This window comes from Pristiophorus japonicus, chromosome 16, assembly GCF_044704955.1.
Source record: "Pristiophorus japonicus isolate sPriJap1 chromosome 16, sPriJap1.hap1, whole genome shotgun sequence".
Taxonomy (NCBI): domain Eukaryota; kingdom Metazoa; phylum Chordata; class Chondrichthyes; family Pristiophoridae; genus Pristiophorus; species Pristiophorus japonicus.
In genome coordinates, this window is record NC_091992.1 from 98,950,966 (window position 1) to 98,978,623 (window position 27,658).

General features: G+C 41.4%; 1 protein-coding gene across 7 annotated transcripts in view; it reads left to right on the plus strand.

Annotated features, from left to right (window-relative positions):
• Nucleotides 1–27,658, plus strand: part of ndel1b (nudE neurodevelopment protein 1-like 1b) — a 65,704-nt gene that overhangs the window by 36,480 nt on the left and 1,566 nt on the right. For 2 of the 7 annotated variants that reach the window (XM_070857590.1, XM_070857592.1), the window contains exons 3-9: nucleotides 2,197–2,350; nucleotides 8,238–8,386; nucleotides 12,250–12,386; nucleotides 13,358–13,528; nucleotides 16,461–16,552; nucleotides 23,272–23,423; nucleotides 26,671–26,705. In XM_070857590.1, coding sequence (XP_070713691.1) covers nucleotides 2,197–2,350; nucleotides 8,238–8,386; nucleotides 12,250–12,386; nucleotides 13,358–13,528; nucleotides 16,461–16,552; nucleotides 23,272–23,423; nucleotides 26,671–26,705 — 890 coding nt within the window. Of the gene's footprint in view, nucleotides 1–2,196; nucleotides 2,351–8,237; nucleotides 8,387–12,249; nucleotides 12,387–13,357; nucleotides 13,529–16,460; nucleotides 16,553–23,271; nucleotides 23,424–25,321; nucleotides 25,669–26,670; nucleotides 26,706–27,658 lie in introns of those variants that run through there. The other 5 variants (XM_070857589.1, XM_070857591.1, XM_070857588.1 and 2 more) reach the window with 4 other exon arrangements.

Below are 27,658 nucleotides of genomic sequence, written 5' to 3' on the forward strand. Positions count from 1 at the left end.
TTTTTTGTGCAGTCTAGATGATTTTCAACTGGGACTACTCAACCATTTTCAGTCAACACCACCCATTCCTTGGCTATAATGAATTTCTATGAGGGGCTGAGTCGGCTCCCAAATTCATAGGTGGTGAATTAGTGCCAGTGTAAATTTGGGTTGGGATAACCTGGCAAGGAGCTCAATAAATTCTCTGGTTCATTGACTTGCTACTAATGTAATTAAAAAAAAAAGTAAAATGTTTACCATTTGGAGTTGTACAGTACACACTTGTATAAAATGAAACTAAAATCTAGTGTAGGTTTTGTATGCTATTCAGCCTAACTAGAACCAGTTCTATTTGTATATCCTTGGGTAGATGTAATTATAAGCCTGTACTAGAGTGCCTGTTTTTTTGTAACTAAATTATTGAAGCTGTCATGAAAGTGTGATCTGCACTGTTGTTCGGGGTCATTGTGCTGAAAGGCTGTCAAATTAAATATTTTCTCTATGTACGTGGAAAATTTAAGACTTTTGCCCCAATGTTTTTTTTTTATTTTCTTTTTCTCATTTCCCCCCAAACCCTCTTCTGAACGCTCATGTTGGGGAGCTAGGTTTTAATAGCATTCAAGTACATTGCCTAAATGGATATTCTTTGTGTGAGCCTTGTCCATGAATGCTGGCAGGTTCTAACTGTTACTGAATTAACTTGTCCTTTTCTGATATCCACACATGCACTTTCCAGCAGCAGTCACTGGATAGCAATGAGGAATGGGAATTCTGGCTGTTTCTGCATCATATTTGGAGATAATAAAGCTAATTTTAGTAACACTACCTTTGCTGCTAAGAACATCTAACTCCTACACTAGGGATTAAATTTAGAGAACTTCCTGACTTGTATACCTCAATTTCTGGTGCATTGTTCTCCTCCTAAATCAGTGGCCGTCTTTTTATTTTTGTTTTGTCTTTGAAATTCTTTTCTATAGTTCAAATTGTAAAATTTCACTGTTGGAGCAGAATAGGATTTAATTAAACATTTTGACTTGATTTGTTTCACTAACACTCCGGATCAAAACAGCAGGAAGCAAAGGCAAAATATGTTAGTTTATACAAAGGCTTCTATGCAGCTGGCAATATTGTCTATATCCCTCGAACTAGAAGCGTTTAGTTATTCTACAGCTAATGTAGGTTGTGTGAAGTGAAGAAAGTTCATATGAAAATCAGCACCTGCACAATAAATACAGAAGAAAATATCCTGCCCTCTTGTTTTCTAGGAGCTGACTCATTCAAGGCAATGGTTTCATGCGTCCTGACTAAACTAGTCTCTCTTCTTCCTGTCTGAGCCCAGATAATGGGTGCCAGCAGGCCGTTCAATTGAGAAGAAATTGTTGCCAAAGCCAAGTGGTGATCCTGTCTGATTCCTCCCCCATTCCATATCCATGAGTTGTGAACAGTTATGGCCTAACTGCTATCCTTGCTGACATTACTCAACTTGGAGACAGACTGGGAATTATATCTAAAATGCCCTGGTTTTATGGCTTGGCCCACACCAGGGTGTGGGTTTATCTAGGTACCCACCAGAAGTTTATTTATCCAGACTGCTGCCATTTGTGTAAAATCTCTTTAGGCAAAATATATTTTGCATTGCGCTCAGAAAATTGTTCTTGGCTTGATCTAGTGTTAATCATAGGCAGTCCCTCGGAATCGAGGAAGACGTGTTTCCACTCTAAATGTGAGTCCTTAGGTGGCTGTACAGTCCAATACGAGAACCACAGGTGGGGCAGATAGTCGTTGAAGGAAGGGGTGGGTGGGACTGGTTTGCCGCACGCTCTTTCCGCTGCCTGCGCTTGATTTCTGCACGCTCTCGGCAATGAGCTTCGAGGTGCTCGGCGCCCTCCTGGATGCGCTTCCTCCACTTAGGGCGGTCTTTGGCCAGGATCTCCCAGGTGGGGATGTTGCACTTTATCAGGGAGGCTTTGAGGGTGTCCTTGTCCGCTGCCCACCTTTGGCTCGTTTGCAGTGAAGGAGTTCCAAGTAGAGCGCTTGCTTTGAGAGTTCACATGCCAGGCACGAGACTATGTGGCCTGCCCAGCAGAGCTGATCAAGTATGGTCAGTGCTTCGATACTGGCCTGGTCGAGGACACTAATGTTGATGCGTCTGTCCTCCCAGGGGATTTGTAATGAAGCAGTAGAAACTTTTTGTGATCTGTTGAACCTCTTGTTCAGTTTTCAGGAAACACGTGAGGAGCTGGTTGAATTCCAAGAGGGAAGCAGGGAGCTTGAAGCTGAATTGGAGGCACAATTGGAGCAGGCAGAACACAGAAATAGAGATTTAGTATCTGACAACCAAAGACTAAAACTGGATTTGGAGATATTAAAGGTAAGAATTCTGTAAGGCAAATTTCTCCAACAGAATTACTATTAGGTTGGCTGTTATATTATCATTCATGTATAAGCAGTTAAAATGAAGCTAGGTTGCAATATTTGGACATTCCATACAGAGTGGGTCTAAAACATAAATAAATAGCTTTTCAGGTCTACTTTTGAGAGTTGTGTGTCAGTTACCTAGAATCTTTTTATTTTTGGCTTTCCCTCGGGTAGCTCGCCATAGTCCACCATGTAGATTAAGGGAGACGCCTTGGTACAAAGCCCCTTAAGGAAGCTCAGTCCAAACTAATCATTTTTTTGCCTGAGCACACTTGGGTAGCTTTATGGAATAACCTCAAATGTATTGTGTGACTTGTTTCTTTTTGTTTCTCCCCAAATCAATGTTTACTACTTGCCAGCATCAGTCGACGGTTTGAACCAGTGAAAATCAAAAATACATCTCCGTCCTTGGGCTAGAATTTCCATTGGGATCGTTGGATTATCTCCCATTTTGTCAAAGGCAAATTTACCACCTGTTTTATTCCCGATTATCGCCGGCGGTAATTTCGGCCTACGATTACCGACTGCATTGCTGCACATCGCCCGCCCATGTTTCCCGCCCCAAAAAATGAAGAAAATTCTTCCACTGCGCTAATTCCCTAATAATGCCGTTTTTATTGCCCGCTGTTGCTGAGGATTGGTACCACCCATTTTTTAGGTACTTGCCTTGTCCCAGCGTTATGCCTCCATTTTGTCTTTCTCGGTGGTGGGGGGGGGGGGGCGCATTGGTGTTGTGATTTCTAGAGTAGTTATTAAGGGATTTTGAATATATTGTGCATAATTGTGTGGACATCTGAACATACTTGGGTGCTTTAAAAGAAATGGGGGCTGTAATTTCACTGCCAATATTGCTGACCCTTACAATCAATGACTTACTCCTAATTTTCCAGATGTGGCTTAGTTGAATAATTTTTTTAAATAAAAATTGTAATTTGAATTAAACTTTATCAATGTAATAAAATAATTGTTCTGAATGGAAAAATTTTACAAAACAATTTACAAAACAAAACATTAACAACCAGCAACATCAACAACAGTAAAAACAACACTCAAACCATCCCTGCACCCTCCCACGATTCTATCTGCGGCCACCTTTCCCAACGCCCCTCCTCCCGCTATCAATACCCCTGACCCTGCCCACATCGGGACCAATACGTTGTGTAGCAGAGCACCTCTATCATGACTGCTGAGGGGAGGGGGGGAGGGGAGCGCCGCCAATGGCAGTGCTATGTGTGAGGACTCTGGACTCTGGAAAAGCGGAAGGTGCTAAGGAACCATTTTCAAAGTCGGAAGAAACTACTTCCTCCCCGACGATCAGGTGCTGTCACCATTGGTGGTATGGTACCTTGGGGTGCAGTGCCATATCCCATGACCATCGATTGCTGCATAGCATTGGCATTGATGGTCTCTGTATTCTCCCTCACCGCCACAATCATGCCCTCCGATTGACGGGCTGCTAAAGCCGCAATGTTTGTAGACAACCCAACAATTGCCTGGAGGAGCTCGACTCAAGTCGATGCTCATCCTAGACAGTCCCACCATGTCCAGATTCGCACCTGCCTGTCTCTCAGCCTTCCCACCTTGCCGAATCAGCTGCCACAGATTCAGCATGGGGGTCGGTGTGTGCCGATGCATGTCCCTTGGTCCCGTTTCCTCGGACAGTTCTCCAGGAAAGTTCAATTCCGCCAAGGATCCGGTGGCTGCAGATAGAAAGGACCCTACAAGTCCCACTGCCCCTTCCTCCTCCCCCCTCCACCACCACCATGACCAAGTTTTGAGGAGAGGTGTTCTCCTTCTCCTCAATCATCTCTTCCACCACCATCTCTTCATTCCTCATTCCCGTCAATGACTCCTCTCTCGGAGGGGCAGGCGGCTCCACCTGTGCAACTGTAAAAACATAACATTAATGGTTGGCGACAGGGGAGGTGTCAAAGGTAACATGAGAGCAATTCACTGAGCAGGCTTATGTGGAGAACAAACATATATTACCAAGAATCATTACATGAAACTATTATAAGCAAAGCAGACAGAAACTACATGACATAACAAAACTTGAGTCTCAAACCGTATGTTGCTCGCCAAGTGGCAGACCGTGATCAACCAAAAATTTATGTTAGAACTAACAATGTTTTGTGTTCACAGCATTGAATTACATTACATTCTACATTATATTGACATAACATTGAATTCCATGACCGCAGTACAGCCCAGGGATTATGCAGACTTGCCCTCCACGATAACCGATTCGGCACCAACACACATGGCGGTGCGATCATATGCTCCAGCCAGGGCTGCAGCCCGTTCTTCGAGGTCTGTTAATTCAAGAGTCTTCGGCGGACTTCTGCCTGTTTTGCGGAGCTCCGCCCTATTATCGGCTAATTTTTTTCTGCAAAGGTGACAAATATGTGTAAACTAATTTTTATAAGAGGACTAACACAAATGAGATCGATGATGGGAACATAATAAAACGTGGCACTAAAGAGTAATTAGTCAATGCATGATAAGTTATTACTTGCACTCGCCAACCCAACAATGCCATTCCACCGTTTACGGCACTGGTTCGGCCCCCGCATCATGGGCGACACCGCCTCAGCGATCTCTCGCCATAACCACTGATACACATTTGGTGCAGGTTTTGCTCGCCCATCCCGTGTTAATTGGTCCCAACGGGCCTCCACTGTTGACCAACAATTCCTGGACTTCGCAGAAACGAACGACCCTCCTACTCCCATTTACCACCTCCTCCACTTCCATAACTTGCATCTTACTTATACTGATATTTATATTTAAATAATTATTTTTTATGTTGTATTATTGTTATATTAAGTAGTAATGAAAATTATGTTCCAAATCGCTTTACAAATAGATGTAAATAACTCTTCTCTTTCAAATCGATCTCCACCTCAGCACTCTCCAAATCACCAACACTGTTTTCTGCGCATGCGCAGGGTCACCTTTGACCCCGAAATCGCGGGAGACCAAAAAGAATGCTCGTTTCTAGATTGCCGACTTTCATGCACTTCCTCACTGCCCGCTCCGGCCCTCTACTGCTACATACCGCCACTGCCGAGAATCTGCCATCAAAAATCACGAACGTGCAGCAGCGGTATTCCGGCAGTTCAAAAGACGCAACCGCTGGCATACCGCTAAGAATCGGACGGGGGCGATCCCAATGAAAATTCTAGTCTCTACAGAAGTTTGATGATTTTTGATTAGGAGTACCATTAATGACACAAAAACCTTGGGCTGGATTTTTGGCTCGTTTGCGCCATGGAGGGGTGGTAAATGGCGTTTCTAGGCGTAAAGCCAGGATTCCAGCTTTACTGCCTGGCGGGTAAATTCGGCTCATGGTTTGCGCCGGCGCAAAACTTAACGCCCGCCCTCTAGTTTCATTGAGATTATGACGTCAATCGTCGTGCAACGGTCCACTAACGCCCCAGATGCAAAATTCGACCTAACTCCTCATTTAACTCCCGCCCCAGGAAACGTCTGGGGGGGGGGGGGGGAGGGGGGAGAAACAGGTGTTCCCAGGGTTCAGCAGGCATTACTGACAAAATTTTTAAATGGAGGGATGAGGAACCTACATCGCAGGTTACATTGTCTGTAATGTTTGCACATATCCCTCTGTCTGTAGCTCCGACTTGAAAATGCACTTTTATCTACCATTACATTGCGCTTATAAGGTGAGTGAGAAAATTTAATGGGGGCATTACTAGTTCGCCAGCATATCATGCTCCATACTATTGCCAGCAGCGGCAAGGTAGAAGATGGTATGTCGGCCCACGGATGAGGGGAGGCCGAAGACTTCTGGGGAGGAGGGCTTACCCCCCATGGGTTTACAGGCACCAATGCTCATACATCCAGCTCTCTGATGAGCAGTGTGTGAGAAGGCTGCCCTTCCGAAAGGAAATGCTGGTAGAGATATGCCATCGCCTACAGGCAGGCCAATGCCTGGACCACTTTGGAAGCAGCCTTCAATACTCCCCTCAACAGGTATCCAAATTCATTGTGGTGTGCTGCATGTTGCATAACTTGGCCCATCATGAGGGGCTGGGCTAGGCATTGGCAGTGGGAATTGCATGCCCACCTCCGGAGGAAGACAAGGAGGACGAGCCTGGTGAGGCCCCCATTGGATAGTCACACAATCCATTGGGGATTCAGCATGGCGATGCTGCCGGACCAAGAGTCGCTCGTAATGGACCGGCCCTGCTAAATGGAGGAAACTGAAGGATTGAACTAATACTGGACACGCTACGTGCCCCCATAAAGGCACATCTCTGGTGAAAGTTGGAATGATGCACAAGTCACCAATGACCAGTGATGAAACAAATTTTACTCGAACAAGGTCACAAACTCCCCCCACCAAAGCAAAACCATACAATATACAACGTTATGTTGCAGGGCACTATACAACAATGAAGTTCCTTAAATCTACAAAATCTTTTTTTAACGTGTGATTTTTTTTTTTAGCTCTGGCACAAAAACTTCCTTGTGCAATGCCTGATTTGTGCCCCCAATCATGGAACCTCATTTTTTTGCCGGATTTTTCAGACAAGGGCGCAAACTTTTTCCAGGCGGTATCAGGACATTACCGCCCCAAAATCTCACGTTGAAAATCTAGCCCCAAGTGTCTGCGTTAATGTTATTCAAAGTGTTGTACTTCCTCTCCCCATTGATGATCTCACTGTGACCAATGCCACTTTTTTTGTTGTTGAATGAACTGACACCATTACAGTTACCAAATGTTTTAAATTGTAAGTTTACTTTTCTGATATTTAAATATAGTCCCAATTATAAAGTAATTAAACTACCTGTAATGTTTTTCCTGCTTTTCAGTCTTCCCTTTTAATCCGATGGACTTTTATTTTCTGTATTTTGGGGCAATTTCCTTTCACCTTTTGTTGACCTCAAATTGAGCTCTTACACTCCTGCTGTGTCATAGTTCTACCAAGTTTTACCTAAACTTATGGTGGAGAATGCTGGTATTTGAGCTGTGGTTGCGCAGGGAGCAGTCCATGTTTCTTGCTTGACCACAATCCTTATTGGATATCTTGTATCCATGCTACCACGATCCCTGTTAATCTGATGGGCTTTTATCTTACTAACAATTCATTTCATATATGTTGAATTTTGCTCTCAAAGGTGAAGGATGCCATTAATAGAGAATTATTGTTACTGTACTGGAATAAGATTTCTACTAGCCATCCACATAGCCTGTCCTGAGACTGCCAATGTACTGGCAGTTGTGTGCTGTCGATGTGTACCACTACGCATAGGGTAGAGACCAAACTTATTTCATTTTGAATTCTTGCAGCCAGAAAAGAGGAGAAATTTAACCTCCAATCTGGGCTGGATCTGAATTCTGGTCCCAGAAGTGAAAAGCCTATGTTCTAAGCCACTGTGCCACCCAGTCTTCTGTTCAGTGAATGGTAATGTACAGTAGTAGGTCTGAATATTCAATTGTGTAATTAGCTAATCATTACAATGAACTAGTTTGATCATTTAGAGTTTGAACTTGCTTGAATGCTGACCAAGATAATTAATTTTGGAGCTATTTCCTGGTATTAATCAATGTGTTGCAATTGAAACCACTTGGCTTATATGGCTTAGGACCTTATTCATTATTTGAGTGTGGATATTGTAACTTTGAGATTCAATTAATGATGCACAGACAGGACTTTATATAAATTGTCTTGCACAGAACAGATCTGGGAGATAAAACAACATTCGCATGGAAATTACATACTGTGGGATCGGAAATGGGGTCCAGGTTTAAAGAAAATCAAAATACTACTAATTCAAATACTGGGATTTAATTTTTTTTAACTATTTATTCTTAGGAAAAACTTGAACAACAGTATGCACAGAGTTATAAGCAGATATCTATGCTTGAAGATGACTTGGGTCAAACAAGAGGCATTAAAGATCAACTGCATAAATATGTAAGGGAGTTGGAACAGGCAAATGATGATTTAGAAAGAGCTAAAAGGTAAGAACTTAGTTTCCTATGGCATTATTTTACACAAGCATTTTATTTAGTTTTGATTTTTTTTTCATGGTGCTGTTTGAAACTCCATGTAGTCCAGTAATCCACTTATGTCTGTGATCCTGTATCTGTACCAGGACAAGCCTTTTGAGGATTACAAGAGCATTGTTGTGTTAATACAAAACAATTGCACTTTACTTTGTTGCACGAAAAGATATTGGGCCAGAAATTGCTGTAATGGCGCATGCAAGAGCGAGCGACGCTAATTGGACTTTTACCTCACTGTTCAGATCGCACGCAAATTGTTGGAACGTCGAAGCGATAATGGTGCAGTGATGTCAGCATAGCATCTGGGTCCTCGGAACATCATGCCCAATGGTTTACCTCCTTAAGCTATGCAAGACAAGGATAGTGAAAGAAACAGAGCAACAATAGAGAAGGAAATAGGGTGAATTGGAGTCAAATTAGATACAGAAGAAGAAATAGAGGGAAAGAGAGTGGTTAAAGAGAAAGTAAAAGTAAAAACGACAAACAAAAGAAAAGGACATTGTCACTCAGTTGTATTTGGGAATTGTTATATTGGTCCTTGAGAAATTAATGAGTGAATTTCAGGTTAGGTGTGTGAAATGTACAAACACACCCATGAAGTATAGAGCAAACAGTCCCGTCCATTGTGATCAGTAACAGTGAAACTGCTTTCATAAGAGGATAGGAATTGTTAGACGAAAAAAGACCGCAGTCCATCTATTTTGCCTTCTACCATCCCAGTAGTTGCACGATAGAATGGTAATGGAGTTGTTGACAAATCATACCAATCCATCTCTGTCAATTAGTCTACAACAGACCCAGAAATGAGATGAGGAAAGCCCCAGTGGTTGGAGAGCTTTGGGAACTAAGTCCAAAGCCACCTTTTTCTTCCCAAGCATGCTACACTTACCACATGTCTCATTACTCATACTGTATCCCAAAATTATTTTTGGAAAGAAATCTATCTAATTTTCATTTGAGTGCCTAAAGAGCTTTGTGTCCTGAAAATTACTGCCTTCTGATGCTAACAGGAGCATGGATGGCAAGACTGGTGCAAAAATACTGCCAAGACACATAACCAGTTTTAAAATAAAAAAAAATACCTATAGGAATAATTCAATACCTGCTTGAGTGAGACTCCACAGCTTCATTGTTCCCTTTCTGGGCCTCTATGGTTGATTGGCATGTCAGGCCCAGCCCATAATTTACATCATTAACGGAGTCCTTGCAACATGAGATACCAGTCCTAAATCATTGCAATAAGATGAATTCACACTAACAGTATAAATCTAGCAATCGTGGAAAATTACTGGATTTTTTTTACCACTAGTAATTGTAAGCGTGTTAATTCATGATTTTTCCAGAAATTTCTGGCCCTTACTTTCGTTCTCAAATATTTAGTATAGATTTCTACAAAAGAAATCATTGACAATTGTCTTGTCTGTTTCAGAAGTAATCCTTCTGTCCTCAAAAGATCAATGTTATTCTTGTGATTCTATCATTCTGTAATTTTGACAGAGTAATGTTTGGGTGAATTCTCTGTCCTATTTGGGATAGGGTTGTTTTCTAACAATTTATATATTTGGTGAAAATAATCCGTTAGTTCTTTTGAACTAAAGGATTCACTAAAGTCATTAACCACAGTATATTTAAGCAACAAAAATTGGGAGAAAAACTGCTTGGGTCATGGCAAGGTCAGGAAGAGATTGGATTGATAAAATTAATTTTATTGTTGGTTAAAACTTAAATAACTGAGGAGCTCACAAACTTCTTTGCCAGTAAGATTGAGACTATCCATTTAGCTGCCTTTGCCACATTCCTCCCTTTACTCTTACCCACCAAGTTAAGCTTTCCCCAAGCTGTACCTCTGAACACTCATCTCTTTTCTCTAAAGCTCCTGGCCTCTCCAAGTGCATGTTATCCAGGAGAAAATCTCCTGATCGCTCAACTCTCCTCCCACTAAATTCCCTTCTTGGCCTCCATACTAGCTGATGTAAATAGTTTCCTCTCCATGTACTGTCTCTCCCTCCGCCCCCCCACCCCCCCCCTTTTTCAAATCTACCAACATCGCACCCCTCTTCAAAAAAGAGACCTTGACCCTGCTGCCCTTGCAAACTACCACTCTATCTCCAACCTCCCATTCCCCTCAAGTCCTTGAACGCATTGTCACTTCTCAAATCTGAGTCCATCTTTCCAGCAATTCCCAGGTTTGAAACTCTCCAATCAAGTTTCCACCTCGGCGCAGCACTAAAATTGCACTAATCAAAGTCATAAATGACATCCTCTGTCCCTCCTCATCCTTCTACACCCCGTCTGCAGCCATTGGCACGATTGACCACACCATTCTACTGATATTCAGTTGAGTGGGACTGCCTGTGTATGGTACATTTACCTATTTGGTCATACATCAATGGCTTCTCTTTCCACCCCTGCACTGTTCCCTCTATTTTCCCCAAGGATCTATCCTTGGCCCCCTTCTATTTCTCATCTACATGCTGCCCCCTGATAACATCATCCATAGACATGGGATCAGGTTCCATATGTATGCTCTCAACACCCAGCTCTCCCTCCCCAACTCTTTCAACCCTTCCATCACCAACTCTCAACCCCTCCATGGTTTCTCTTGTCAGACTGCTTGTCTGACATCCAGTCCTGGATGAGATGAGCCATAAATATCTTCCAATGAGACATTAGGAATACCAAAGCCATTGTCTTGGCTCCTACAATAAACTCTGCTCCCTCGCAATCAAATCCATCCCCCTCCCTGGCCACTGTCTCGGGCTGAACTGTTCGCATCTTTGGTGTCCTATTTGACCTGGAGCTGAGCCTCCAATCCCATATTCTCGTTATCAGAAAAAATGCCCACTTCTACCTCCGCAACTTTGCCTGTCTTCACCCCTGCCTCAGCTTACTGTTGCCGAAACTTGCAGCTGTGCATTTGTTGCCTCCAGACTCTGCTATTCTAATGCTCTCCTGACCAGGTTCCCATCTTCCACCCTCCATAAACTTGAGGTCATCCAAAACTCTGCCTATTTCCTAACCTGCAGCAAGTCCCACTCGCACATCACCGCTGTGCTCGCTGACCTATATTGGCTCCCGATCCACCAACAAGCTTGATTTTAAAATTCTCATTCTCTTATTCAAATCCCTCCATGGCTTAGGTCCGTAACTTCATCTAGACCTACAACCCTCAAGAACTCTGCATTCTTTTAACTCTGACCTTGTGCATCCCTCACCCCCTTCTCCCCACCATTTGGGGTTATGTCTTCAGCTGCCTAGGGCCTAAGCTCTGGAATTCTCTCCCTAAACATCTCCGTCTCTCCATCTCTCTCTCTCTCCTTCTTTAATACCTTCCTTAAAACGTACCTCTTAAACCAAGCTATTGGCACCTGTCCTAATGCCTCCTCCTTTTGCTCTGTCAATTTTTATCTGATTATGCTCCTGTGAAGAGCCTTGGGACATTTTTGTGCAATATAAATGTGTATATATGTTAAATGTTTTTTTTTTGAAACCAGTTAAAATTTGATTAACAGTAGCTACACCTTGATCATATTTGTATATTAAAGCAAAATTGAGAACAGTGCTCAAAACGTTTAGACGTTTTATAATTTTGTATTTGTTCAATACAAGGTTAATATTGGCCAAAATATGTTTTTCTTTTTAAACTGTACATAAATCGTTTCCTGTAGTAATTTCTACCTTTCATTACTAATATAGAGCAGTGAAACATGTTTTTTTTAAAAAGGGAAGCCATCCATCTTAGTATCACAGCCTTGTCTTGTAACTGTATAACTGTATTAGTCCCAGAGTATTCATAAGTTTTTTTTTTTAATGTTTAGGGCTACCATAGTATCGCTAGAAGACTTCGAACAGCGACTGAATCAAGCAATTGAAAGAAATGCATTTTTAGAAAGTGAACTTGATGAGAAGGAATCGCTACTTGTTTCTGTTCAGAGGCTAAAAGATGAAGCCCGAGGTGCGTTTAATTCCAGGAGTGTATTTGTAAGGACAGAATTGCTGTTGTACAAGTTGGATATATACAGTCAACAAACTTTAAAATGTAGAATTGATAAACTCATGGTCAGGGAACCTTCCTGCCATTGATGTCAGGGGTGAAATATGTGAATTACATTGTTGTTCCAATGTTGCAGTTTTCCTACTTTTTCATACCACCATCATAAAAGTTGCTTTTTTTTGTCACAATAAATGAGTGAAAAATCAGTATGCTGAATTAGTGACTTTAACTTTATTTATATTCAGGAATAATTCTACATTAGGACTGCTATCACTAATGTGATGAGGTACAGTGTAAAAGCAAATTTGTCTTTGTTTCCTGCTGCCTGCTCTCTGGCTCCTGGTCTCTCCCTGCTTGATTGTCCCTTGTGTTATTTGACAACAGTTTGTGAGTGCCCATATTGAAATCAAATTTCTCACACTGGGAGCTTCAGTGACATGGGAAATTTGATGTCAATGTATGCATTGGCTGTATAATGCACTGCAACTGCTAAACACCAACACATTCCATCAGTGGGAGATCAGGAACCAGAGATATTGTTGCTGGAGAGTCCGGAAAATAGGTTAGTGGGACCAAGCCAGAAGCAGATGAGTATGGTCCCCCAGGATGCTCTGCATTACCATCCACGACAATAGTGCATGTAAGACACAGCTACCTACATTCAATCTCTGAACAGTGACTTAAATCTTTTGCCTTATATGGGAACATATATCATATTGCATTTTATGTGATCTGAGGTCATGATCAGAACATTTGGGTTTAGTTGGCAGTATGGTCCATGAGTTGGTTATTGTGTTGTTGCCCTATGGCAACATTATCGTAAGCATTATACTTGGCTACTAAAGTGGCGATCTAAAATTCAATTTCACAACTATTACTCAGTGCAACGCTGAATTCGTTGTTTAACCACAGTCTTGTGAATATTTTTGCAGATCTGCGGCAAGAATTAGCAGTACGGGAAAGGCAGGAAGTAACAAGAAAATCTGCTCCTAGTTCACCAACGCTAGAGTGTGAGAAGATGGATACAGCTGTTCAAGCTTCCCTCTCTCTACCAGCTACACCTGTAGGAAGAACTGCAGACAATGGGTTTGCTTCACCCAAAGGTATGTGGTGGAAGTTTTCTGAGAATTGCCAGAACATTGAATTTGTGCATGTACCTGTAAAAGTATGGATTGCTTGTTAAGTTTGCAGTTAGCTGACATATCAACTAAGATGGCTACCAACTTGATTAATTCAGATTTTTGAAAAATTCCCCAGTCATTAAGTTGGTACAGAACTGTAAACTCTTCTGTTGAAATCAGATGGCTATGTTAAAGTTAGAATGTGCACATTAATGAAGTGTTAAGTAACTTGACAGGGTTCCACAAACCAAGTGCTAATGTTTTAATTTCTTTTAAATCTTGAAGTTGCCATTGTGCAAGCATAAGTATATAAATAAGCAACATAAGAAATAGAAGTAGGCCACTTGGCCCCTCAAGCCTGCTCTGCCATTCAATAAGATCATGGCTGATCTGATCATGGACTCAGCTCCACTTCCCTGCCTGCTCCCCATAACCCTTTACTCCCTTATCACTCAAAAATCTGTGTATCCGCCTTAAATATATTCAATGACCCAGCCTCCACAGCTATCTGGGGCAGAGAATTCTATAGATTTACAACCCTCAGAAGAAATTTCTCCTCATTTCAGTTTTAAATGGACAGCCACTTATTCTGAGACTATGTCCCCTATGAGTGGAAATATCCTCACTGCATCCACCTTGTTGAACCCCCTCATTATCTTATATGTTTCAATATGATCACCTCTCATTCTTCTGAACTCCACTGTGTATAAGACCAACCTACTCAACCTATCCTCAAGTCAAACCCCCTCATCTCTAGAATCAACCTAGTGAACCTTCTCTGAACAGCCCTCAATGCACATATATCCTTCCTTAAATAGAGACCAAAACTGTATGCAGTCCTCCAGGTGTGGCCTCACCAATACCCTGTACAATTGTAATAGAACTTCTCTGCTTTTATACTCTCTTCCCCCTTACAATAAAGGCCAACGTTCCATTTGGCTTCCTGATTACTTGCTGTACCTGCATACTAACGTTTTGTGTTTCATGCCCAAGGTCTGTCTCTCCTGCCATTTTTCTCCATTTAAATTATAATTTGCTTTTCTATTATTTCTGCCAAAGTGGATAACCTCACATTCCACATTATACTCCATCTGCCAAATGATCCTGTGTACACGTGTCCACTGATGCTCCATGTCATTGAGTTTTGCAAGAAACTAGAGTGCTTATTGTGTGCATCTTACTTCACTTAGGCAAATTAAAATGCGTTTGGCCATCAGTGCAAGCATACCATCTTGATAGGAGTTGAGCAGTTTCACAGGCATGAATGCTTTAGTGAGTTTTAGTATTGGCTTTTTAAATGCATCTATTTTGGATTTGCAGTGTTAAAGTACAAATTTAGTGCTTTGGATATGTTGATACTTGAACGCATTCATTGTGAATCAATAGTGTAACATAAGAGTCCAAGGTGTGTACTGAGTTTAATAGTAGCAGCAAAGAGTAGTGATGATTAGATAAGCACTTAATATTTACTTTAGTGATTAATTGATCTGATTTAATTGCTCACGAGGAGTCAAGACCAAATATAGGTTTAAGACGAAACGGGCTTTGCGGGCAGAGTATAATTGTACTGGGGTGTGATCAGTCCCCATTTTAAAGTCATACATTCTGGGTCGAGTTTCCGCTTTGGGCGTAATCAGCAATCTGGGTGAAAATTGGGCCCAAAATTGCACTCGTTTTGAGGTGTTTTTCCACGTCAATTTCCAGTCAACCTCATTTGTATGTCGCCGAACACAATCTGCTAATTGGCAGCATTTTAGAGAGTACTTTTTTTAATATTGCAGAAAAAAAACGCACCTGAGTGGAAACACTAAACCTCACCTTGATTTTAGATAATAGTTTGACTTACTGTTTTTAGTTAAATAGCTAAACATGGTGCAATTTGGAAAACACAGCAGTAGAGTTAGTTGGAACCTGGAATTTATTTCTGCAGTACAAGTTGAGCTTAGAGATGTGGTCAGAGTGTACCAAGTTTAAACACTTGGTATACTATGAACAAGTTTAAATACGCAGTTTCCATTAAACTATGGACATGGTTTACAATGGAATATGCACACATGTAAATTTTTAATATTATATAGCAGTCCCTCCCTCTAAAGTAATACAATGTAAAAGCAAAAAAAGTTATAAAAAGCCATAGTAGGGCAATCACATTGAAATGAAGGTTAAAGACCCAAAGCTGAATAGATGCACAGAAGTGAGCTCATCGAGAATCTTAATTGTAGATCCCTCTTTGTCTATTTCTAAGACATTTAGGTAAGGTGCATGGCTGAGTCTAAGATGAGCAAGCAATCACTGTTGGTATGAGCTCTAAAAAGGCAAAAAATGAAAAAGGAGCAACAGGTAGACTCTAGCATAATGTATCAAGGGGAAAATTTCCAATAAAGCCCACCTCAAATATCGGTTCTTGTGCAAAAACTCAGGTGAATTTTCCAGTTAGTGCTGAGCAGTCTTTTGCTCTGTTTTGCTTTGGAACTAAATAAGAGGAAGACCTTGGGATGCAAGCCATCAGGTCCAGGAAATTTATCTGCCTTTAGTCCCATAAGACTTGTTTTGGCAACCAGGATTTGAACCATGTATGATCATTATAAATTGATTCTATTGTACATGTATTTTCCTATCACTATACAAACATCTCGTCACAAATTATAGTGCATCAGTACATCACTTAAAAGCTTCAGCCTGATTGGACGCTGGATTCGAGTCAAATCGGCATTAGGATCAGTACCATCACCCATTACATTTGTAAGAACAGATGTGTCACCTTAGCAATGTAAAATCTGATTTGAGAAGTTTCGTGGATTTTATTTCCCTCATCTTGCTTTTGAAAATTGGTACAGTGAAACTCCTTGTATTGGAGTGTGTGTGTCCTCTATATTTATATATGTGTAAAACAGTGAGGCTTCTTGTTTTCCAGCTATACCAAATGGCTATGGAACTACTCCTTTAACTCCATCAGCAAGAATATCTGCACTAAATATTGTTGGTGATCTTTTAAGAAAAGTCGGGGTAAGTACCCATTCTAAGAATTTTATAATATTGGAATTCTGTCTTGGCCAGAGAATAAGATGCAAGCAATTTTATGTACAACTTTTATTTCTGTAAATTCTATTTAATCTTTCTCTAGTAGTAGTTTATTGGAATGTTTCCTTTGGATGAGTTAGTAATTAGTATAGCTGCCTATTCAGGAAACATTAAAGACAAGGAAGAGCAATGTTCAGCTGCTGTCCTAGGTAACATTCCTTCCTCAACCAGCAGTACCAAAATTAAGCAGTTCATCACCTTGCTGTTTCTGGGGTGATACTGGCACAAATGTAGCTGCTGCATTTGCCTGCACAATGTTCACTGTACTCCTAAGGTGTCAGTGTTGTCTCAGTGGTAGCCTCTCGCCTCGGAGTAAGACGGTTCGAGCCCCATTCCAGAGACTACTACAACCCAAAATACTGCGGTTGCTGGAACTCTGAAATAAAAACAGAAAATTGCTGGAAATACTCAGCAGGTCAGACAGCATCTGTTGAGCGAGAAACAAAGTTAACATTTCAGCTTGATGATCTTTCATCAGAACTGGAAAAAGTTTAAAAATGTAAAGAGTTTTAAGCAAGTACAGAGGCAGGGAGAGGGAAGTACAGAACAAAATGGAAGGTCTGTGATGGAGTGGAAGGCATGAGAGATTAAATGACACATAGGATGATGGTGCAATGCAAAAGTGGATGGTAATGGGACAAGTAAAGAAACACAAGATGGGTCTCAGAGGTGTAAATGGGAATAGCAGAATCACTACCAACATGATTACCCAATCTGCATTCGATCTCACCAATGTAGAGGAGACCGCATCATGAGCAGCACGGAGCACCTCCATTTAGTCCGCAAGCGTGACTCCGAGCTTCCGGTCACCTGTCACTTTAATTATCTGCCCTGCTCTGACCTTTCTGCCACGACCTCTCTCACTGTTGTAATGAAGTCAGCATAAGCTCAAGGGACAACACCTCTTTCGATTAGGGACGTTACAGTCTTCCGATCTCAACATTAAGTTGAACAATTTTAGATCATAACCACTGCCCCATTTTTGCAGACAGCAGCTGATGGTAATGATTCTGCTATTCCCATCTACACCACCTCCAGACCCATCTTTTATTTCTTTACTTGTCCCATCATCATCCTCTTTTGTCATTTACTCTCTCTCGTGCCATCCACCCTATCACAGACTTTCGCTTTTGTTTTTCCTACCCTCCCCACTTTCTCTGCCTCTATACTTGCTTAAAACCTGTTACATCTCTAACTTTTCCCAATTCTAACAAATAGTCATCGACCTTTGTTTCTCTCACCACAGATGCTGCCTCACCTGCTGAGTATTTCCAACATTTTCTGTTTTTATTCCAGAGACCGTATTGTTAGATGACCAATATTTATCCCCCAACCAACATCGCTAAAGACAGATTAATTTGTCATTAATTTCATTACTGTTTTGGCAATCTTGATGTCCAAATTAGCACCATGTTTCTCTACATTACAACAGCGACTATACTTTATAATTAATTAATTGGCTGTAAAGCAATTTGTCCTTGGGCTGTGAAAGGTGCAATATAAATGCAAGTTTGTTCTTAGAACTTCACACAATTAATAACGTTTAAGATTTTTCAACAATTTGGTAAGGTGCTATATAAATCCTGCTGATTACCACCTACCAACCTCCCCCAGCTGATGAATCAGTACTCCTCCATGTTGCTTGGAGGAAACAATGAGGGCAGCAAGGACACAGATTATACTCTGGGTGGGGGACTTCAATGTCCATCACCAAGAGTGGCTCGGTAGCACCACTACTGGCCAAGCTCTGAAGCACATAGCTGACAGCTACCTGCTGCAGATGCATCTGCCCATGACGGTCTTGGTAGAAGTGACCATCGCATCGTCCTTGTGGAGACAAAGACCCATCTTTGCACTGAGGCCGCCCTCCATCGTGCTGTGTGGCACTGCCACTGCTAAATGGGATTGATTCAGAACAGATCTAGCAGCTCAAAACGGGACTTCCATGAGGAACTGTGGGGCAGCAGCCGAATTGTATTCCACCACAATCTGTAACCTCATGGCCTGACATATACCTCACTTATGGTCCCATTACCATCAAGCAATGGGACCAACCCTGGTTCAATGAGGAGTGTAGAAGAACATGCCAGGTGCACAAGTGTTTCCTAAAAATAAGGTGCCAACCTAGTGAAGCTACAACACACAAGCTACATGCATGCTAACCATCAGAAGCAGCAAGTTGTAGACAGAGCCAAGCGATCCTACAACCGATGGATCAAATCAAAGCTCTGGAGTCCTGCCACATCCAGTTGTGAATGATGGACCATTAAACAACTAACAGGAGGAGGATGCTGCATGAACTTCCCCATCAGCCCAGCGCATGAGTGCAAAAGACAAGGCTGAAGCGTTTGCAACCATCTTCAGCCAGAATGTTGAGTAGATGATTCATCTGGACCTTCTCCTGAAGTCCCCACCATCACATAAGCCAGTCTTTAGCCAATTTGATTCGCCCCACGTGATCTCAAGAAACGGCTGAGCACACTGGATACACCAAAGGCTATGGACCCTGAGAACATTAAAGTCAATGGGAATCTGGGGGGAAAACACTCCTGGCTGGAGTCATACCTAGCACAAAGGAAGTTGGCTGTGATTGTTGGAAGCCAATTTTCACAGCCCCAGGACATCGCTGCAAGAGTTCCTTAGGGCGGTGTCCTAAACCTAACCATCTTCAGGTGCTTCATCAATGACCTTCCCTCAATCATTAGATCAAGAAGTGGAGATGTTCGCTGATTGCAGTGTTCAATTCCATTGGAGCCCCTAAAATAATGAAACAGGCTGTGCCCGCATGCAGTAAGACCTGGATAACCTTCACGTTTGGACTGATAAGTGGCAAGTAATATTTGTACTTCGAGCCAGGCAATGGCCATCTCCAACAAGAGAAAGTCTGACCACCTCCCCTTGACATTCAATGGCATTATTTGTCAAATCCCCCACCATCAACATCCTGAGGGTCACCATTGACCAGAAACTTAACGAGACCAGCCAGAATAAATAATGTGGCTACAAGAGCAAGTCAGTGGCTGGGTATTCTGCAGCGAATGACTCACTTCCTGACTCCCCAAAGCTTTTCCACCATCTGCAAGGGACAAGTCAGGAATGTGATGGAATACTCTTCACTTGTCCGGATGAGTGCAACTCCCAACAACACTCGAAGCTCGACACCATCTGGGACAAAGCAACCAGCTTGATTGGCACCACATCCACCAGCTTCCACCACTGGCATACCATGTCTGCAGTGTGTGCCATCTACAAGGTGCACTGCAGTAAATTGCCAAGACTTGCATAAGAACATAAGAAATAGGAAAAGGAGTAGGCCATACGGCCCCTCAAGCCTGCACCGCCATTCAATAAGATCATGGCTGATCTGATCATGGACTCAGCTCCACTTCCCTGCCCGCTCCCCATAATCCCCTTATCGTTTATGAAACTGTCTATTTCTGACTTTTAAATTTATTCAATGTCCCAGCTTCCACAACTCTGAGGCAGCAAATTCCAGATTCACAACCCTCAAGAAATTTCTCCTCATCTGTTTTAAATGGGTGGTCCCTTATTCTAAGATCACGCCCTCTAGTTCTAGTCTCCCCCATCAGTGGAAACATCCTCTCTGCGTCCATCTTGTCAAGCCCCCTCATAATCTTACAGATTTTGACAAGATCACCTCTCATTCTTCTGAATTCCAATGAGTAGAGGCCCAACCTACTCAACCTTTCCTCATAAGTCAATCCCTTCATCCCCGGAGTGAACCTTCTGAACAGTCTCCAAAGCAAGTATATCCTTTTGTAAATAAGGAAACCTGGAATACTGCATGCAGTTTTGATGTGGCCTCACCAATACCTTGTATAGCTGTAGCAAGACTTCCCTGCTTTTATACTCCATTCCCTTTGCAATAAAGGCCAAGATACCATTGACCTTCCTGATCACTTGCTGTACCTGCATACTATCCTTTTGTGTTTCATGCACAAGTACCCCCAGGTCCTGCTGTACTGTGGCACTTTGCAATCTTCCTCCATTTAAATAATAAATTGCTCTTTGATTTTTTTTTTTCTCTGCCAAAGTGCATGACCTCACACTTTCCAACATTATAGTCTATCTGCCAAATTTTTGCCCACTCACTTCGCCTGTTTATGTCCTTTAGCAGATTTTGTGTCTCCTCCTCATGTATTGCTTTTCCTCCCATCTTTGTATCGGCAAACTTGCCGACGTTACACTCTGTCCCTTCTTCCAAGTCGTTAATATAGATTGTAAATAGTTGGGGTACCGGCACTGATCCCTGCGGCACCCCACTAGTTACTGGTTGCCAACCAGAGAATGAACCATTTATCCCGACTCTCTCTGTTAGTTAGCCAATCCTCTATCCATGCTAATATATTACCCCCAACCCTGTGAACTTTTATCTTGTACAGTAACCTTTTATGTGGCACCTTGTCAAATGCCTTCTGGAAGTCCAAATACACCACATCCACTGGTTCCCCTTTATCCACCCTGTTCATTACATCCTTGAAGAACTCCAACAAATTTGTCAAACATGACTTCCCCTTCACAAATCCATGCTGACTCTGCCTGACTGAATTTTGCTTATCCAAATGTCCTGCTACTGCTTCTTTGGACTGCAGATGGTCTATAGTTGCCTGTTTTTTGTCTGCCTCCTTTTTTTAAATAGGGGCGTTACATTTGCAGTTTTCCAATCTGCTGGGACCTCCCCAGAATCCAGGGAATTTTGGTAAATTACAACCAATTTACCAATCCCTGCCGCTACTTCTCAAGGCTATAGGATGCAAGTCATCAGGTCCAGGGGAATTTATCTGCCTTTAGTCCCATTGTTACTCAGTACCACCTCCTTAGTGATTGTGTCAAGTTCTCCCTCTCTCTTTCCCCCCCCCCCCCCCCCACCGCCCCTATAGCCCCTTGGCTATCCACTGTTGGAATATTGTTAGTGTCCTCTACCGAAAAGACTGGTACAAAATATTTGTTAAGCATTTCTGCTATCTCCCTGTTCCCCATTACTAATTCCCTGGTCTCGTCCTCTAAGGGACCAACATTTACTTTAGCCACTCTTTTCCTTTTTATATACCTATAGAAACTCTTGCTATCTGTATTTATATTTTGTGCTAGTTTACTTTCATAGTCTATCTTCCCTTTCTTAATCATTTTTTTAGTAGTTCTTTGCTGGCTTTCAAAAGCTTCCCAGTCTTCTGCCCTCCAACTAGTTTTGGCCACTTTGTATGCCCTTGTTTTTAATTGGATACCGTCCTTAATTTCCTTAGTTAGCCACGGGTGGCTGTCTTTTCTCTTGCACCCTTTCCTCTTCACTGGAATATATTTTTCTTGAGAGTTGTGAAATAGCTCCTTAAATGTACATCACTGTTCATCGATCGTCCTATACTTTAATCTATTTTCCCAGTCCACTTCTTCTACAGCACCTCCCAAAACCCGCACTCTCTACCACCTAGAAGGACAAGAGCAACAGGCGCATGGAACACAACCACTTCCAAGTCCTGACTTGGAAATATATTTCTATTCCTTCATCATTGCTGGGTCAAAATCCTAGAACTTCCTCCCGAACAGCACTGAGACTACCTTCATCACATGGACTGCAGCGGTTCAAGGTGGTGGCTCACTACCACCTTTGCAAGGGCAATTAGTGATGGGCAATAAATGCTGACCTTGGCAGCAATATCCACATCCTACAAATCATGGAGCAACCTACCTTGTGAAAGATTATACCCATTCTTCAAATAGATTTATGCCAAGAATCCAATATTTAGGAATGTATACATTTTGATGTACAATTATAAGAATAGTAATTGGCTAGAGAGCACTGCAGTTAGCCTGGACTAAGGAAAGGAAGTAAGTTACAAGGGTTCGTGCTCATCATCAGCCTCTTGCATATCTGTGGAAATAAGAGCTGTGACGATCTTCAGGTCAAACAGCGTGCCACCATTCACTGCTGAGGTTCACAAAGAATGGTCACTTGTATAAAATTGTAGAGCCATGGAGCTATATCACAACATGAGTCACCATTAGAGGCGAGATAAGGCAAGAGGGAAATAAACTAATTTACTGCTTGGCTAAGGCACCTTCTGATATGTGGAAAGGGAAGGACTATGTGCACTTCAAAACATCTTAAAATGAACTGCAATCTTTGAGATCCAGCCTCTTTCCCTCTTCCCCCTCCCACAATTGAGAGCCTGGACTGAATTTTGCATTGAATGCTTCTATTTGAAGACTAAAACCTTGGAGGTTAGGCATTGTCCTTTTCTGGTTTCTGTTTGTCATTTTAAAATTGATTTCTAGTTTTTTTTTTTAAATGCTGTTGGTGTTTGTTGTTGTGTGGGTGCAGCAGGATTACGAGCACTGTTCCCTCTGAGCTGACCACGCCTGCGCAATAATCGCAAGGTACTGCGTAGGCTGCTCATACAATTTTGCATTTGAAATACCGCGCGTGTGCAGAAATTTAAAGAGACCGTGCATTGAAATAAACAGGCCATGCGCAACAAAGCCAATTAGAGGGAACATTGGTTATGAGTCTACTTTATTTGAACTGCATAATGGAAAATAAGAGTTCATTTTATATAGTGAATCAAACAGTTGTGCAGAATTCTTTGATTTAGTTTTCCTGCTAACAAATACTTGAATCTTTTCAGGCCTTAGAATCAAAGTTAGCGGCATGCAGAAATTTTGCCAAGGACCAAGCATCACGAAAAAGTTACAGTTCAGGGAATGGCCATGGCCCTTCTGCTATGGTCAACAGTGCAAAGTTTTCAAATTCAGGTCTTGCAACATATTTTGACAAAGGGTAAGTGTTTAATATACATTAACAAAAAAAATAATAATCCTTGTAAGAAAATCAGTTATTTAAGCTTTTCCAGAACGCGGGCACTCTTGGATATATTTACTAATATAGAGTATTGGCTGAAGAACCAGAGGGAAGATAAACAATTTTTTTTAATGCAGCAATTTATGATCTGGCATGCACTCCCTGAAAGGGTGGTGGAAGGAGGTTCATTCGTAACTGTCCAAAGGGAATTGGATATATACTTGAAAAGGAAAAAAAATGCAAGGCTATAGGGAAGGAGCAGGGGAGTTGATTAATTGCATTGCTCTTACAAAGAGCCGGCACAGACACAATTGACCGAATAGCCTCCTTCTGTACTGTACTTCTAAGAGTCCCTCATGAATCTCTCTCAATCTGGGTTTGGATCTTTTCCCAACCCTTTGCTCTTTCTATTTTAACCCCCTCCTCCTCCTTTCAGGTGAAAGCTTAATATTTACTCATCCACGTCACTACAGCAAAATTACACTGTACCTATATATTTATTGAATTTATCCAGTTTAAGCTCAGGGGTTGATTTTAACACTACCTACCCAGCAGAAACCAGGTGGATGGGCAGTTAAAAAGGAGCCAGTAACTTACCCACTGAACTGAGCCTTTCGCACCTGGGTTCTGCAGGTGGATGAGATGCCTGCCTAAAGCAGGCGGAGCATCAGGAATTTATGCAAATTTGGGTCCTAATACATCAAAAATACCCTGCCTGCATTTTAACTAAGGCCTCAATGGAGAAGCCAACTCAGCTTTGACACCAGGCTGAAGCAGATCTGCAGACAAGAGGCTCGCCAAGGTAAGTGTAAAAATTTCCGTGGCCCGTAAGGACAGTTGTGACCTCCCCTGTACGAGCTCTTTCGCACACGCACACGCTTCCCCCACTTCAGGCAGGCAGCTAATCAATGGCATGTTGATTAAGCCCTGGAGTTAACATACACTGCATCTCAAACTTAGGCCATCGAGTGCATTTCACACTTGTTTTCCTTTTCCTTTTCTACCTATCCGCTTCCAAGAAACTATTTACCTAGATTCCAACTTTGATCATACTTCACACAATATCCACAGAACAGATCTGAGCTCTAGATATTCGGGTTTAACCTTCAATCCGAATGTTCTTTCTCTCCTATTTCTTGAGCATATTTTGAGCTATATGGGTGACGGATGTTGGTATCAAGAAATGGAACATGTACTGTATGGGACAGTAATAGCAGGACAAAGTTCTCTCAATCAATTTGGTTAAAATAGCCTGTGTTCATTCTACACTATTCTTCCAACTGGAAATGGGATTTTTTCTTTCCCTGATTTGGGTTGAAAGATTCTACTACCCCACTGTCATTCAGTAATACACTTTCTGCTCTCTTTCCCCCACCAAACATTCTAGTATTGACTTTCCAGAATCCAAGTCAATTAATAGTACTTGAAGTTTGAATTTCTTTGACTTAAGACTAAACTGAACTATGGATGTTGGTTCTTATGAAATCCAGGATCTATTTACAAATATTAAAGGATGTAATAGAAAATACTTCAATATTTTTCCACCCCTTCGCAAAGTTACATTGCTTATTTGTGGCAAGATTTTGGAAAAATCAAAATCCTATTGTAATTCAAGAGGAAAAGTTTAATTGAACACAGGGCTAAAATTTCTGCTTAAAATCTTAGACATGAAATAATAGATTGCTAAAATTGTGTTCTGCAGATTAATACACATGTTTGTAACAATTGGCTCTAGAGTATCACTTGCATTGGACAGTTGCTTCTTGAAGTGGTTTTCCAATATTTGCTTGTACCCCATTGCTGAAAAACAATCCGTATATTGTAGTGTTTCTCTCGCAGGCAAATCTACTCTTAAACTGTTTTGCAATTATTTTAAGGTTGCAAATGGCCACCATTTCACTCAACCTGTCAGCACTCCTGCTTTTTTGGTTGCCTCGGGCTCTGATGGCATTGGTGCCTGAGACATTCCTTCTGTTGGAGGTATATCTGAAGACCATTCACTTTGATGGTGTGTGTTGCTTCTGGTGGCTGGAATACTTTTTGATTTACTTTGTAAATTTCCTGTTAACTTAAGAGGTCATTGGTGGAAAACTGCAAATGTACAATTAATGTAATTTATTCCCCCTCCTGTCTGTAGCAAATGTGCACAGAAGTAATTTACCTAATAGGAGGTGGTGGGTAGAGGGGTAATTATCTAAACAAAAATACCAATATTTAATAATCAAATCTGGGGGAAATTTATTAAACATTGCAGCAATTCTTTTTGTAAATACTGTTGAATGACCAACTATCGATTAAATATCAGTTGACTATCAATTGATCTTTTTGTTTAAAATTAATTTGTCTTTGCGCAGATTAGAAATGAGCTATTCATGTTGAACAAGTATTTTGTAACAAAATATATGTGCATTAGGTTTTGTTAAAGTATGCTTACCTCTCTTAATGGCTTAGTGGATTATGGCATCACCAGGTGTAATACTATGTTGTTGAGACAGGAAAGTCCCAGGTTTGGTTCTCTGTGTGGAGTTAGCTGATCTGAGCTGAGATGTTAAAAATGTCAGTAGTGCTCCTGAATTAGGAAGTGGAAAAGCTGTTGGATTCCACTCCTGATTGCTATCTAATGATTCGTGCTTGAATTGAATGAATTGTACATGATTTGCATATAAGGAATGCAATTTATCATGCATGCTGCATGAGCAAAGATCCAGTCCATACTTGGTGTCTGGGCTGAAAACATGATAGTACTGGTGAGCTGTCAACTCCTGTGAAACTTTATTTCAGCAAAAGTCAACCTCTTCGAGAGAAAGGGGGGAAATCGGCAAAATAGCACACTCCAACCCCAGTTAAGAGATGAAATCAAACTTATAGGGTTGGAAGGAACATTGAGCTAGTCTTGGTTCCCACCATTCTGTTATTTCGGTGTACTCTGGCATTCTTTGAGGGTTCTTTATGTTCTAATCCTGCTGTACTCAGTTTCTGACTCTTGTTTCCTATCATGTTAGAGCACAAGTACTGTAGCATTTTGGATTGCTCCACAGGTTTTATTTCCCCAGCACTAATGTTCAGCATGTCCTAGAACTAATAGAAGCTGTTGGGAGTAGAATTTAATTTCAGCTATGAGGAGTTGAGTGATTTGAGTATTTAACTATCTTAAACTGATTTAGATTTCAACATGTAGCCAGCATGAGTGTTTAAAGTTGATTCGGTATGTGTTTTGTTTTATCAGAAAAGAGAAAGTCTTTTTCACCGAGTATATCATGGGTAACTCATTTTATTGTACTACTTTGCAGTGATCACCTGCATGCTATCGCAATGGTGATGCAAATGAAAGCAGGATTAACACTTAGATTTTAGGCTGAATTTTCACTAACTGCACGGGGATTTGGGTATTCTGTGGCAAGTAGTAAGAGCCTAGCTTTAAGTGTATCGTATGATTCCTCAAAATGCAACTCCTGGTGGCTCTTCTAAATTTTTACCCTACAATTTTATAATCCCTGTGTATGGGGCTGATCCCATAGCCTGTGGAAATTTGTCTTTGATTGCAGCTAAAATGACAATAAAATCCCTTGGTTGACAATAAAATGACATCTTTGCTATTGCAGTTAAAACCACTTAAACTGCAATTGAGCTTGTAGTACAAACCTGCATTAAGTATAGCACCTGACAAGAGGCACCAAATAGAATGTGGAAAATGGCTGGCTGGGTTGTATTTTAGGATTCAGAATGTTGGAAGTTTAACATTATTGCCAAAATTCTGACTCCATTATGACCTATTTATAATTTTTTCAGCTGTAAGTTCTGTGCACATATCTTAACAAGTGACAGCATTTCGACAAGTGCTCAAGTTTACTCTGCACAGAGGCAAATGTGCAGCAACTTATTTAGATTCTGGGTACAGGGACTGCTTGGCTTAAATGTGGAGGTGAATGATAAAATCAAAATTACATTTTTCTTAAAATATATGTGGAAATACTAGCCAAAGCTTTGTGCACTGGGCTAAACTTTGAAACACAGTAGTCAACTTGAACAACTAGCATAACTAAATGGAAATTTAGATATTCATGCACAGCTGAAATTTTATATTGGATCTGAATAAGAATGAAGGATATTTAAATAAAAACAACTTGAGCCAGATATACAACAGTAAACCTAAGAGTGGTTGTTACCCAGGGCACAATGTTTTAAAAAAAAAATAAGAACATTAACTGGTTGTG